General features: G+C 36.1%; 3 protein-coding genes across 11 annotated transcripts in view; 1 reads left to right on the forward strand and 2 right to left on the reverse strand.

Moving 5' to 3' along the window:
• LOC140669821 (uncharacterized) overlaps window positions 1-9,141 on the reverse strand; it is a 62,592-nt gene extending 53,451 nt beyond the window's left edge. Inside the window, exons 1-4 of one of the 5 annotated variants that reach the window (XM_072899982.1) lie at window positions 8,901-9,141; window positions 8,075-8,341; window positions 7,166-7,581; window positions 6,767-6,863 (exon numbers count right to left, since the gene is read on the reverse strand). In XM_072899982.1, coding sequence (XP_072756083.1) covers window positions 6,767-6,863; window positions 7,166-7,544 — 476 coding nt within the window. In that variant the 5' untranslated portion in view covers window positions 7,545-7,581; window positions 8,075-8,341; window positions 8,901-9,141. Of the gene's footprint in view, window positions 1-6,766; window positions 6,864-7,165; window positions 7,582-7,842; window positions 8,052-8,074; window positions 8,342-8,569; window positions 8,835-8,900 lie in introns of those variants that run through there. The other 4 variants (XM_072899983.1, XM_072899981.1, XM_072899980.1 and 1 more) reach the window with 4 other exon arrangements.
• A 405-nt stretch (window positions 9,142-9,546) lies between these two features.
• Window positions 9,547-10,508, forward strand: Tim9a (translocase of inner membrane 9). The gene is made up of 2 exons (XM_072900018.1): window positions 9,547-9,820; window positions 9,995-10,508. Exons 1-2 carry the CDS (start codon window positions 9,773-9,775, stop codon window positions 10,223-10,225), a joined length of 279 nt encoding a protein of 92 aa, XP_072756119.1. The 5' UTR covers window positions 9,547-9,772; the 3' UTR covers window positions 10,226-10,508.
• A 478-nt stretch (window positions 10,509-10,986) lies between these two features.
• LOC140669828 (G patch domain-containing protein 2-like) lies at window positions 10,987-13,887 on the reverse strand. Of its 5 annotated transcripts, none has more exons than XM_072899995.1 (6): window positions 13,871-13,887; window positions 13,597-13,781; window positions 12,913-13,094; window positions 12,166-12,520; window positions 11,885-12,087; window positions 10,988-11,780 (listed from the first exon to the last, which is right to left on the reverse strand). In XM_072899995.1, the coding sequence occupies exons 2-6, from the start codon at window positions 13,614-13,616 to the stop codon at window positions 11,080-11,082; spliced, it is 1,461 nt and encodes a 486-aa protein (XP_072756096.1). In that variant the 5' UTR covers window positions 13,617-13,781; window positions 13,871-13,887; the 3' UTR covers window positions 10,988-11,079. The 5 variants fall into 5 exon arrangements, with proteins under 5 accessions (XP_072756099.1, XP_072756096.1, XP_072756098.1 ...); XM_072899996.1 differs by having other exon boundaries at window positions 10,992-11,780; window positions 12,919-13,094; window positions 13,871-13,886; XM_072899998.1 differs by lacking the exons at window positions 13,597-13,781; window positions 13,871-13,887 and adding an exon at window positions 13,377-13,557 and having other exon boundaries at window positions 10,987-11,780.
• Window positions 13,888-14,172: the final 285 nt, after the last annotated feature.

The following is a 14,172-nucleotide window of genomic DNA, read 5'->3' on the forward strand; positions in this document are numbered from 1 at the left end:
CGTAAAGCAGATGTCAGCTGCTGCTTCCCGTTTCGCGCGCGATACACACAATGAGCCCCACGTGCTTTCGGGTTCCCTCGGGTAAGAGGGACACGTGCAAACTTACTTTCCCTACTTTGGTTGGCCGTAAAGGACAGATGTCGGGGCTGTCTTAAAGATTTCTCTCGAAGGGGCGACCCTTTTCGGGGACCGGTGAGGCTCTTTGAGACGCAATAAAAGGGGGACCCAACGGAACGCGCTTTCGTAAGACCATTGTACTATTAAGCAGATGTTATTCAATGAATACGCGCAATGTATAATATGAATCACGGACAAAGGGCTCGATTTTTCTAGGACGCCTGAGAATTTTTGCATCTTTGCCCTCTGTACGTTACTGCTGTTGTTTTAAAAGATGTATCTTGCCAATCTTTTCCTTACAAATACATTCGAATTATCGATCAATAATCAATGCCTAATTAATGTCATATTTTTGAATCGTAGGCGTGTAGTCACTAGATAATAACTCTTTCGTTAAAGTTCATTAAAGGTCTTCTTATTACTACGAGAAACTTTTATATTTGCAAACTTTTACATTATAAAACTTTTACGTTTGAAATAATTTCGAGTACCAGTTTTAATTAAATAACTATAAGTTAATCTGACTAGACTTTGTTATATTTTTATAAAGATCGAAACGTTCTTTTTTACACCGATATAACTTGATTTGAATTCTTTATCATTTTCAAGTATAGCACTAAAATATACAAATATTAAAAAATCCAAGATATATTTTACAAATTTTATGAAATTAAATACATTATTGTAAAATAAAATATTCGATTTCTTTGATATTTTATATTTTTAATATTATTACTAAAAATACAATATTTTATGTGATTATACGGAAAATATAATATTCATTAACTTTTAGTTATTTAATTAAAACTGGTACTCGAAATTATTTCAAACGTAAAAGTTTGCAAATATAAAAGTGTTTCTTTGTTCTTAGCGTAAATCAGGTTACACATAGAAATAATGATAAGATCTAAAAATGTGTCATACAATTTTTTAAATAGATATTAAACCTTTTCACATTATCGGTTTCATGTTATCATCGTAATTGGCTCGCACACACACACATCGTAATTGATATACAAAATACTGAATGCGCTTTGTCTTCAATAGATCGTTCATGAATCTCCCGGACGTATACCGCGCGACAGTCTCATCGCTTGAAAATTCAGAGAATCCAATTAAAAGAGCGGATGCCCTTTTAACCGCAACGAAACATATATCGTCTGTGGATATATGTACATACGACAATACGTTCTATTTATCTAAAAAAATACGGACAAAGCTGAAAATTACCACTGAATCATCTTTTCATATAAAAGACAATTGAAGGACGATCAAAATTAAAAGACGTCGCGTCGCGTATTTAAAGCAAGCTAAGGAATTTATTAGTATTCCAAAAACCATTTTTCATTAAAAGCCCTTTATTTCTCAGCTTCGCTTGATAACGAGACGTATATTTTAGAAACCTAGTCCGATATAAAACATAGACGATAAAAAGTTAAAAACGAAAGCACTAAACACGTCGATTGACTCATGAAGAATAAACATCGCCGACACAAGCCAGTCATCTGTGAAGGTGCGATCTCTTTCATTCCGTCTCTGATTTCGCTCATTCACCGTAATCGTTCGGCTAACAAACAAGCTGTCTATAATGTCCACGTGGCTGGCAAACACGGGATACCACGGTTTATACGGCCCCTTGCGAGAAGAGAAGCCCCTTTCCCGTTTGATGAAAGCAGACTCGGCAACGCGCTCGCGCCGACAACAAGCGGTCCAAGCATCCAACGTGCTAGCGGTGGCCGCCTGGCCGCCTGGCCGCCGCGACCACGACGAGCGGCGAGACGAAGAAGCCAACCTCCGCTCCGTACCCTTGAACCTAACAGACGCTCGCGATGTTGCCGCCTCGTGCAAGTATGCCGCGAGCGGAGCGAGAGGACGCGGAGGAGCGGAGTGGAGCGGAGCGGAACGGAACGGAGCGGAGCGAAGCGTTCGGCGTTCGGTTGCGCTCGGCTGTGCTCGATGCGTGCTTTCTTCGCAAGAATTCCGTCCTCGTGCCGTTCGCTTCCTCCCCTTTCCCCGTTCGACCCTCGTCATCGTCGTCGTCGTCGTCGTCGTCGTCGTCGTCGTCGTCGTAGTCGCAGCGATCGGCTGGCGCGGTGCCGACCGAGCTGACGTCACGCGCGTCAGCGTTACGCGTAGCGTTACGTAAAAAACGTGCGGCTGGCTGGCTTGGCTAGTTGCTTGGTTGGCGAACTCTACTCGGTGAAGCATGTCGCCTCGTTGCGTCGCGGCGACGCTTACATTCGCATCAGCGACATTCTATGCATCGCGTAAAACTAAACGCGCTCTCCTTCGCAACTACTATATAACGGAGACGAATCATTTTTATCTCTTCTACTCAGTTCTGCCTCGTAAATCGAGATAATTTCAAATAGAAAACATTATTCTGCTATATATATATATATATATTTCGTATTCGTTCCGCGTTTAAAGGTACCAGTAGATTTTCAAGGTTGATTCATTTAGTAAAAACTCCGCGTACAATGTTATCATAATGATCGAATGATGATTAGCGGTAAATGTAAGATACGGATACGCGCTTCACGCGGTGTTAGGCTCGTTTTTTTTTTTTGTTTTTTTTTTTGTTGTTTTAACCGCCTTTGTTTAGCGTTACGCTTTGCGTACGGGTGTCTACTTCTCTTACTGCGTAGTATGAAAAAAAAACCGCATGTAATATAAACGCGATGAGAATCGGATAGCTATATTTAGAACGCTAAACGCGCCACGTGCAAATAGCGAGCTCGACGACGATAATTTATGTGCGAGGAAGCGCCAGCCGAGCCGACTTTTTCTCTTCTCCTTTTCCCTCCTTTTTTTTCTCCTTTTTTTTTTTTTACGTAACGTTGCGCGCGACTCCGTGACGTCAGCCTGTCAGTGCTCTTCGGCATGCCGCCAGTCAATTTTATCGGTGGATTCCTCGTGGAGAAAGCATAGACAAACATAACCCACATAGAACGGTCTCTTCTCGAGCGCGGCAGGGTCAATGTACGATGAAACCGGAAATTCGTCGTCTGCCTCGAGTCGACTAGGAGAGTTCCCATTTTTTTTTTTTCCTTCCCTACTTTTTCGCTCGTCTGACAATTACGTTAATACATCGTCTTAACACGCGTGAACCGTGTTATCCGTCTTATCTGTGCTATAAAACCGGGCTAACAGGACGACGTGCTCAAACGAAGGAGACTATGTCGGGCATTATTGAAATATTTGGGGCTTTTGTAATAGAGTATTTTTATTCTTTTTTGACACGCGTGAACAAGATAATAGAAAACATTTGTATTGGATGTTTAGCTCTATGCATTTTTTTAAATGAATGATTAATGTAATTAATTATTTTCAATAATTCTTTTCGATTTTTTATGCAAAGAGTTAATGTAAATATATAATTAAAAAAAAAAAAAAAAAAAAAAAAAAAAAGAGTTTAAATGTCACACACGGATATAAGTAAAGTATATATTAACGGATAAACTGGGGCAAATGAATTAAACCGGTTCTGAGAAGATGCTAAATATAAGATGAGAAATGATTTTTTTCCGAGTTATTAAACAAGAATATGTCAGTGTCAAAAATTCAAAGATTTGAAATTTATGCTAAAGTTATAAATAAATTTGTCAAATCTTCATTTAATGCATTTGCTTGAGCACAAGTCTATACCGCTGAAATCTTTTTCTATTTCGTAACACATTTATATTTTTATAAAAACCATTAAGTCTGATAAAAAGTCCGCGTAGCATTTTCTAGCATTAAAAATTCGATTTACATGCTACGTAAGAATGGCGTTTTAAAATCTTTAATTACATTGAGCAGAGATTAAATTTACCTCAACTCGCGCAGGCAATGTTTCTTTCATCATAAATGTGTCATAATATTCGCGATAGCGTGTGATTTATGTTCGTGCTGCAAAACCGCAGAAATCTAAGAAAAGCCATTTACACAAAGGAACACTGAAACGCAGAAGAGTCCTTCCTCGAGAGAGCTCCGTGCTCCGTGCATCCTCCTTTATTCTCCCCGGTATGCTCCTTTATCCGCCGCGTCCGCGTCCGCGTCCGCGTCCGCGTCTCCCGTTCGCACGCTCGTGTGCCATTTACGAGGCAAACCGGTTTACGCTTTTTGCGAACCTCGACTTCGCGAAGAATGTTGATTTTTGCGATATATACCGCTTGGGAACCTAACCTACATCATTATCCGTGGATGAGCCGACTGTGCTTGAAAACTCTCTCTCGTCTGTGCAAGTTACACGAAACTATCTCCAGCCTTTTTAGCTCTTTCACGCCGGATCACACATTGGAATATTCGAGGAAGAAATTACGCATCGAAAATCACCCAATGTCTATTTTAAATAAGGCATTGTTTGTCAATCGGATTATTTTGTCGTGCCGTTTTCATTTTAAAGCGGCGAACGTGAATTATGTATATTTATTACACTGAAAATCAAACTGCGAATAGCGCAAAAATGATTTATTTTGTCAACATAAGAATATTTATCATGAACCTGCAAAAGTTATGCGAATTGAAGAAGAATCGCTATAGAATTTATCCTATAAAATTGTACTCGAATCGTTTTGATATTAAATTTTCAAATATATATATATATATATATATATATATATAATATAATTAAAATAGATATATAAAGAACTCTCAATTTCACGGAATAAATTCCTGTTTCTATCTTTATCCTAATTTTGACTTAATTAATTTATATCAATAAATAAATTAAGTTTCTTATTATATTTTGTTATTTGCATGTTTTACAATCGATAAATAGAAATAAAATTTAGAAGCAGATTAAAAGAATTGATTATGTTGATTCAGATTGATTTAAAAAGGGTAGTAAGAAGCCTCGTGTTGAATTAATTTTGAATTATTAATTCGGGGGTCTTCCTCTCTTTCTCTTTCCGAAAAAAAAACCAATTTAATTTAAGTTCTCTTTCTAAAGAGAGCCGATGGGAATTGTTCGATTCATCTATTTCTTTTTAGCGGATAACAACAATCCCACAGGACCTGGCGCACCTGACGTGTTTAATTTTCGTCAAGGTGCCCTGTCGGATCCTTAACAGTGATGTCACGAACGAAAAATGATAATGAGGCACACAGTGCTGTAGGTTAGTGAGAACAATAGCCAGTTTATGCTTAATGAGTCGGCACGCATGCGACTCGCGTGCACGTGTAGTAAAAATATTTTCGGGCGCCGGGCCGTGCCTCGAATGATACGAGCAGGAATTGTCAAATTCGTCCTCGACCGTGGAGGACAAAGTCGCTTTTCTTCCTCTCTCTCTCTCTCTTTCAACAGGAAATTTCAATTCTATCATCGTACGTCTCGTTTCTCGCACGTGTTGTCACATTACAACGATCATATACGTGTTTACCGGATTCGCGAACGTATATATAAATAACCGTGATATTTTTACTCGATGCGCAATTCCGTTACGATAAAGAATGCGTGTTGATATACGCGTTAGGTGATATTTATATCGCTACAATCCAGAAGGAATATATAATACGATATCTTACTTGATTCTACAGACATGAAATTCTAACGTCAGACTAACTGTCACGGATAAACACGGAGAGATTATTTTTGCGTATCATCCGAAACATGTGAGGGATTTCGATTATGAATTATTCCGATGAAACAATGCGGAAGATTCGGCTATTCGCGAGCTGTCAGGGATGAGAAGACGGAGATCGGCTTGCAGTAAACGGTACGCGGTGTGCATCTCTCCGGGCGGGATATTATCGATAGCGAGTCACGAACGGGTTGCGCGCGATCGGGAACCGGTTTGTCGAAACTTTCGAAAATTCCAGAATGATGTAGCGAAGCTTCTTCTCTCGGCGGGTGTTCGGTTTACAGGAGCGAACGCACGCGGGCCACGCTACTCTTTTCTCTCTCGTTCTTTATTTACAGTTACTTACGTAACGAGGCGCGAGGCGCGAGCCCCTCGCCTCGTCTCTTGAATGATCGCTCGAGACACGGCGACTCGATCACGCCGGATTCGTGCATATCGAATGCGTGTACAAAAATAGCGTAATCGCATGTCGCGCGCGTTGCACACGCGCAAGCGGAAATTGTTCACTTACCTTCGCGTGAAATCGTGTCTTGATAGTCACCGCTCTACCTGAGACACTGACAAGAAATCACTAGCGCGCGTTATTATTCGCACCGGGCAAAAACCGGAGCTTATTATAAATTACGTTAGAGAAAATAGTCGCGCTCGATAATTCGCGGCTATGCGAGCAGACACGACATCGATATCCGGAAAAAGATACGCTTGCGTATAATTATTATCGTGAAAAAGAACTGAATATATAGAATAAAATGATCGGTTGTGAATTATCTAAAGATCGCGAAAAGATATTATATATAAGATATTTTCATAAACATGATCGTTTCTAAACGGAAAACAAAGTTTCATTACTCAACAAGTTCCGCAATCATCTTGTTGCTTCTCTCGTGATGTATTATAAAGTATAATCATTTGAATTCTTAATAAACCACTTACGCGTGACCGCATCTTTGGCGCAAAATTCCAAGATAATAATCCGTTTCCGTGAAACTTTCGCAACTTTTCACGCGAGCGTATGTCAAATTTCGACAAATATGAAAGTTTCAATTGGTAATTAAAAATTTTTACACACACACAGATGTACTCACGTGCATCGCGTTGACCGATCGATGACGATGGTGCTCGGTAGTTCGGGAAAAACATCTGGATCTTGTAGAGTCTTTGCGATTACTTGGTTGCATCTTTCTGTAAGTTATTAAAATTAATTGATAGCAATTTTTCCTTTTAAATTTAGCTTTAGAATACATTTCACTAATGATCTTATCTATTCTCTTATATTCCTATTTAAATTTATTACACTTTACAATTTTTTTATATATACCTACTCGTATTATTTTCGAAAAAACGACTCGAAAATATTTATTAAAATTTAGTAGACAGTATATATCAGTGCTATATATCATAGTAATTATTCGTTAATTTTCTATTACGTGTTATTAACACGCTCTTGATTGTTAAAAATTATAACAATTAATTTTTTTGTTTACCTTGAACGGAACTTTTCTCTGTTTCATCTTCAGTAGCGCGCTGGTCGCGTTCAAATTCGTTCGCTAATTGTACCGACATTCTCCAGTCGTGTATTTCCTTCCGTAAAATGTAAATCGGGTCATTGTTATCCGCGCTGGCGACGCACGTCTCGTCGTACAAGCGACCCTTGTGTTTCGCATCGTCGCGTACCTTCTTATTCTCTTTTCGCGAAAGAAGTTGCTGCTCGCAAGAACCTCGCGGTTTCGTCGCACCGGTTTTTATGGACTTTCCGTCCTTCGAAGATCGTATCTTTTGTGACGATGCTCCTGCGGATGCGGATCTTTTTCTATCGGCTACGAGATTTGCTCGTCGCTCGGAAGGAATATTTCTCGAGAACATGTTGACGCAGTAGTTCTCCACGATATTATTTGATTCCCTGGAACATTGAATACACGTATTAATTACAATAATATACAAAATACAGAAGTAATAATAAAACGATAAATTGTACATATCAGTTTAATTGATACAATAATAAATGAAATGTGTATCGAATTAATGTAATTAAATTGACACGCATTTCATTATATGTCAAAAAAAATACAGTGAATGTAAATTAGTATAAATTCTTACAACTTACAACTATATCAGTAATGTAACATGCAACGATAATAAGGTTATAAAATGATTATCTTACAATGGCACAGAGATTAAAACGTATAAATAATTGCACGAGGTATCACACAATCTCGTCACCATATATTCCGAACAGCCAAAAAATAAAATTATTTATTTTTAATTATTGAAGAATTTGTTTTTATGTAATTTTTATGTAATTAACGTGAAACTCAAAGGGAATAGACTGGCGATTTAACGTGTGCGCGTTTCAAAATTTGACGGACGTGTGTGACTTGTAGTATCTTGCATACTGTGCGTTTCAAGTCCGTTGCCTTCGCGCAAGAACCCTCTGCTGTCAGCTGTCGTCCTAAAGTTCGCGCTACCGTAACGAAGATAAAACGTTGTAGACATGCTCGTGCGGAACGAAACTCAACTGAACTAGGCGACAAAACGATTCTCCGATACCCGACTTTCCGCCATTAGCGTGAATGTCACGTACAAAATAAAAATTATTAACGTTACACGAATCCGTGTCCGTAAAAGATGGAGCCAATTATTTTCAAAAATACTGTCTCGTCCTATAAAAAAAAAAAAAAGGAAAAAAAATACGTGATCTCTCTTGACTCTGTGTGTGTGTGTGTGTGTGTATGTGTGTGTAACGTAATATCTATTGTACAAAACACACACACACACACATGCGCGCGCGCGCGCGCGCGTGCACACGACCATTTTTATACATATTTATTATTATATATTTGACGTAAAACGCCACTTCGTAACTCTGTAATATAATACGATAATAATACATTATTCATCGCTTTCGAAGACAAAGGTAAAGATGGACGAACAACAACACGGGCCTGAGCTTCGATCCGGCGCGTCGATACGGAACATCTGCTGTTTATTTCCTGCCATCAATAAATTCCACCGACGTCGTGTTTCTTTCAAAAGTGACGATCGAACAACACATGAATCCGATCGATCTCGTTTCGTTTAACTTTCACTACATTTCATTTAACTCTCGTTCAAAAAAAATTTCTCCGCGAGCTCGCTTTTCAATCACTTTGACTGCCAGTGGTTAAACCTGAAATTCGCGCGCTAAATTTCATATTCTACCTTACCTCTGCATATCTTTACCTGTTTGAATAGATGTATGAAGAGAGCTGACGAAATGACAATATTCTTTTCAAACATTTAAAATATCACCTGCGTGAAATTAATATCAATACAAATAAATCGAGCAAAAAGTAATTCTTCGACTATTCTTCTGCGGCAAGTTAGAATTTAACGTACAAATAATCATGTTGCCAACTGTAGAAATTGATGCAAATCTTCCGCGGTATTTTCAGGGATGCCAACCGAAGGTAATAAAAATACCCCCCCCCCCACCCCCCCAAAAAAAAATGATTTCTATTTTATCTTGGAATTAAATATATGAGTGATATGAAAAAAACACTTAACACGTTAAATATGACAATTTAATTATATGAGAATTATGAGATTGTTATTATATTTATTTTTTTATATTTTTAGGCGAGGAATATGATAGCGATTCTAAAGGCGATATTTCATTTGTCGTACAAACTTTCGGACGTTCTGATTGGCCGCTATTGCAAGGGACTTTGAAACACTAGACAGTAAGCTATGCAACAAACTCATATGATGTAGCTGGTGTTTGATAATTCTCAATTGATATTATTAATAATTAATAATAATAATAAATTATTATTATAATCTATTAGATTGGAACTGGAAATCTATATTTTACGTTATATTATAAATTCCCAGTTCCAAAATTTCCAATCATTCTTCTCGAATTTGTATCATAGTATATTCATACTATGCCTATGATTTGTATACATATATCTTGCGCACGTGCTCCTTCCTAACCTCGAAAGTATTCGTCAGAATTGGATAAGATATATATGTACATATTTGCGAAATTAGCGAAACAAATATAATAAAAATCAACAATAAAGAGATTTTGCAAAAATCATTGAATTTTCATAATGGCGATGCAAGTCCCGACCGATGTGGATGCTGATCAAATAAAATCCGTACGTATTTCTACGCGTATGTATATTTTTTTATCATATATCTTTTTTTTACATTACAAATAGGCCAAGAGCTACTTTAACAATATATATTTATATATATCTTAAATATAATGATGATAATAATTAATCTAGGTGAATTTATTTAAACACAAATGGCTATATTATTTGTTTTAGTTTCGAGAGTTTTTGACTTCGTATAATAAACTCTCAGAAATTTGCTTTGTCGATTGTATAAGCGACTTCACGACGCGAGATGTTAGAGCTAAAGAGGAGAAGTGCACTCTTAATTGTATGGAAAAGTACCTGAAAATGAATCAGCGAGTGTCCCAACGTTTCCAAGAATTTCAAATGACTGCTAATGAAAATGCTATGGCAGCTATTAAGAAACAAAGTCAGACAAATTAATTAGTTAATAAAATTGTAAATAAATGGACTTCGTCGTTCTCCTATTATAATCTTTTTTTTTCTTTATTATGATATAAAATCACACAAAATACTATTTGCGAGTTTCTCTGGACATTGTTACTTCAAGTGAGAATATTTTTATATAACATATTAATTTATCCGATATAGATACTTATTTAACATTTCAAAGTTATGTATAAAGAAATTACATGATGTGTACTCTGTAATATGTTGTAATTTAAAAAAAGTTAAATATTGTGTATATATTATAAACAAGACAATACAAGAATTAGAGTATACACGTTAAATAAGTAATCTTGTTTTTAATATGAAAGAAGTATTGATTTAAATCTTTGATTACTTTTATAATTTTTTCTAGACTGACGGTTTTCAATATATTAATCTATATCATGTATAGATTAAATAAAATTATTAATATAAATTTATTTATATACTTTCATTCAAGGTTTTTTTTTATTGTAAAATATTTTATTTATATCAAAATTCTTATAGTTTCCTTACATTATATTCCATAATTATTAACATATTTCTAGTTTTTACAACAAAAATTTATACAAAGAATGGAAATATACATATATATATATATATATATATATATATATATGTATATATGTATGTACATAGATACTTTATTGAGAAAAACAGTATAACAATAAATATACATGTATATATATATATATATATATATATATATATATATACAGATTTTTTTTGTAAAGTCTAATTTTTTATAAAAAGTTTTATAGTTATAATCTTTTTAGTTTAAAGTATTTTAATATATTTTTTGAGTAAAAAAAATTGATTAAAAAGCTTGTTACATAATGTATATATATTTAACTTGATTTAGAGTGTCCAAAATCAGGGAACTTTGACTGTCCTTGTTGTATCTCGATATCCATACTTTCGCTGTCCCATTTAATCGAAGAAAATGTTTGTAAGTCTGCTAGTATATTTTGTCCTTGTTGTATAATTTCTAATCCAAAACTCGTGCTGGAAGTCTGTGGTTCTTCGGTTTGCATCGTACAATCTGAATTTGGTGAATTTGGAGGTGTCTTTCGCAATCTCTTATAGTCTGACAGTCTGTTCAATGACACCTGATCTACGCACACAGCCTGTGTCGTGTGTCGCGTTTTATACAATATCGGACACCCTAGATCGCCTTTCAAGCTTAGACTGTATAGATTGGCGAGTCGACGTAGCTTCTCTCGTTCGGGTTGTCGCATAGGATGCAGTTTCAGTTCGCTCTGAGTGGGATCTTGCAAGAATCGCGAGACCTTCTCGTTAGCTGACGTTATGATGGAATAACCTGGTTTGTTGTCGACGTGACGTCGCCCAGCTCGAATCTCTCTACCGCTGAGACCTTCGCGAATACGTTGTATTCTTTGTTTATAATTCCTCTTGGCTTCGGCTACCGAGTGTTCGCCATGCAATAGCATTTGAAAAGTCGAATCTGATGTGGTTTTATCATCACTGGTGCTATCTCCATCGTCTCGCCAACTCGATTCTCCGATCCAATCCGATTGTTCATCGTCTCCTGCGAAAAGAAAATTAGATATTTAAATTGTAATATTTTACATATATAATGTCTGTTGTATTCCAAACAATACAAGAATACTTTAGTCTTTAAGTCTAGCATACCTTCTCTATCCTCATCGTTAGTAATGAGACCTGCTTCTGAATCGCTAGACGAGATGCTTGAACTCGATATACGGGAATGGTCAACAGTGTCTTCGCCTTGCATTTTACCTCGATTTTTCGGCTTTGCGGTTTTGGTTGGTTTAGATATTCTCATCTCGCAATCTATGGAACGTTCTCTACACGACCTCTTACGTTTCCCACACCTAAAATGCGTGAATATTACATAAATGTCTGTCATTTCTTATTGCATATAAAGAATAAATAATTATACATTTTCTTACCATATAGCGCTATATCTATTTTTACAATCACGAAAAATACGTTTTTTTCCACTGAATGTTGAAGTTGACATAATTGCCATTGCTTGAGAAGTGGATGCATTAGAGTCCGAATCAATGGCCATTTTTTTAAATTTTCTCTTGCGTCTTGTATTTGCTCTTGGTACAAAGTTTTCATTTACTGAGTCACTCTCGATATTACTGGCGTTATTTAAATTCGAGAAATGTGCGAAACGTTTGGTCTGATTTGTATCATCGCTATCAGATTGGTATTTTGAAACATTGGCAGTTTTTGGAATGCGAATTTCGCAAATAGAAGATGAACTGTCATCCGAATGTCTGTTCATACTTAAAGCCGCTGCAAAGTATTATTATATCTGTATATATAATAATACTAAAAGAGTAATTTAATACTTTGTATATAATAAAATACAAAATAGATTTATCAGTTACTCATTATATCTGATAATGCACCGCACGTTACTTTAATTCTCAAAGATGACATGTGACAATATAAAATTGACTTTTTAATGTTGTAAAACTTGTTTTTATAAAGATAATCTTTTCTTGATAACGATTCCTCTATTATGCCTTAGAAATATATTAATTGCATAAGAATAATTAAACTCTATACGTTATATTTTCATGTTAGAATGTATAAAATATTATTTTCATGTTTGTTAATGTCTGTTTGATACATTTTGTGCAAAAATGAATTTTTAATATTATATTTAATTTTAACTGCCTTACACTTACGAATATTCCCTGTAGAGCGTGCTCTTCTCCTGATGCCCCATCTGCGTCTGAGATTTGCACTGCTGCTGCTTTCCTCAAGTGCCAAAGTCAAATCATGCACAAGGGCCTCCATTTTTACTCTTAAATCCGCCGGTACAGCTTTGAAAACACGCTCCATTTGAAGGATGCGTTTTTTACTGGAAAGTAAATGGTATTAATTATTTAATAGATATTTGTATAAATTTATATTCTTTTTGTTTTACTAATTTACAATCTTGTTTAATATATAATTAGCCTCCATATTCTTCATTACATCTAATCTTACACAAAAAACAGTGTACATTTTTCAATGAATATATATATATATATATATATATATATATATATATATATATTGATTCAACTTTATACAAGAAACTTTTTCGAACGTTATTCACATTTTTATATTAAAATTTCTACGGCATCGATTTTTGCCAAACCAGAGTTGCAATTAATTCGCGATCCATCTTTAGAGATAACGCCTCGACAGCAGATCGTTGATTTCCGAGTAGTAGAAAGACACACATAGGGCGACGGAAAAGGAGTCTATCGGAACATCTATGGTACGTGTCGTCAATCGTTGAGGAGGGGGCCAAAACAAATCGTGATTGCGTCGGCTTTTAACTTTCGTATGACAATACGTAACATCCTGCTGCTCACCTCTTACAAATAATGTCCATGAGAGTCTCGCCTCAAAAATGTCTCATTGTTAAACTCGTTCTACTTGTCGATCGACAATGAAATGAACAAAGGATCGCACAGTGTCTCGAACGTTAGATCTGTCAAGATTATCAATTGTCAAACTCTCTCCACCGTATGTTTAATCGCACCGTGATGAACCGCATCTACAAAAGTATATATATATATATATATATATATGATACGTGTGTGTATGTGTACATGTATATGCAACCGTATTCGTTTATTTACGCACGATGCGTGTGATGGAGCGACGAATCGGTAGGTTTCATGAGAATCCGTCTTGAAGAATTCTGAAATACGCATCGCACTCCATCCTTCGTGTCGGCAGAGAAAAAAAGACACCAAGTTTCACATTGACGTTTGTCAATTTCGTTCTTGTCTTTCTCAACGATTCTATTATGTACAAATGCTCCTGAGAGAGAATGGCATACGTGTAATTTCAATCCTCGCTGACAGACGCCATTTGACGCCATTTCTAAACGCGTTCTCCTATCCTAGATATCGGTCGCGTTCCAAAAGTCACTGAAAAAAAGA

Source organism: Anoplolepis gracilipes, chromosome 9 (genome assembly GCF_047496725.1).
Source record: "Anoplolepis gracilipes chromosome 9, ASM4749672v1, whole genome shotgun sequence".
In the NCBI taxonomy this organism is placed as follows: domain Eukaryota; kingdom Metazoa; phylum Arthropoda; class Insecta; order Hymenoptera; family Formicidae; genus Anoplolepis; species Anoplolepis gracilipes.

What these genes read in the sequence shown, in the direction of transcription:
- Tim9a (XM_072900018.1), top strand. Translation starts at nt 9,773, where the DNA reads ATGGCGATGCAAGTCCCGACCGATGTGGATGCTGATCAAATAAAATCC. An exon ending in ATGCTGATCAAATAAAATCC is followed by an intron (nt 9,821 to 9,994) that starts GTACGTATTTCT and finishes TATTTGTTTTAG; the next exon opens with TTTCGAGAGTTTTTGACTTC.
- LOC140669828 (XM_072899995.1), bottom strand. Translation starts at nt 13,616, where the DNA reads ATGGACATTATTTGTAAGAG. An exon ending in ATGGACATTATTTGTAAGAG is followed by an intron (nt 13,095 to 13,596) that starts GTGAGCAGCAGG and finishes TTTACTTTCCAG; the next exon opens with TAAAAAACGCATCCTTCAAA. An exon ending in TACAGGGAATATTCGTAAGT is followed by an intron (nt 12,521 to 12,912) that starts GTAAGGCAGTTA and finishes AATACTTTGCAG; the next exon opens with CGGCTTTAAGTATGAACAGA.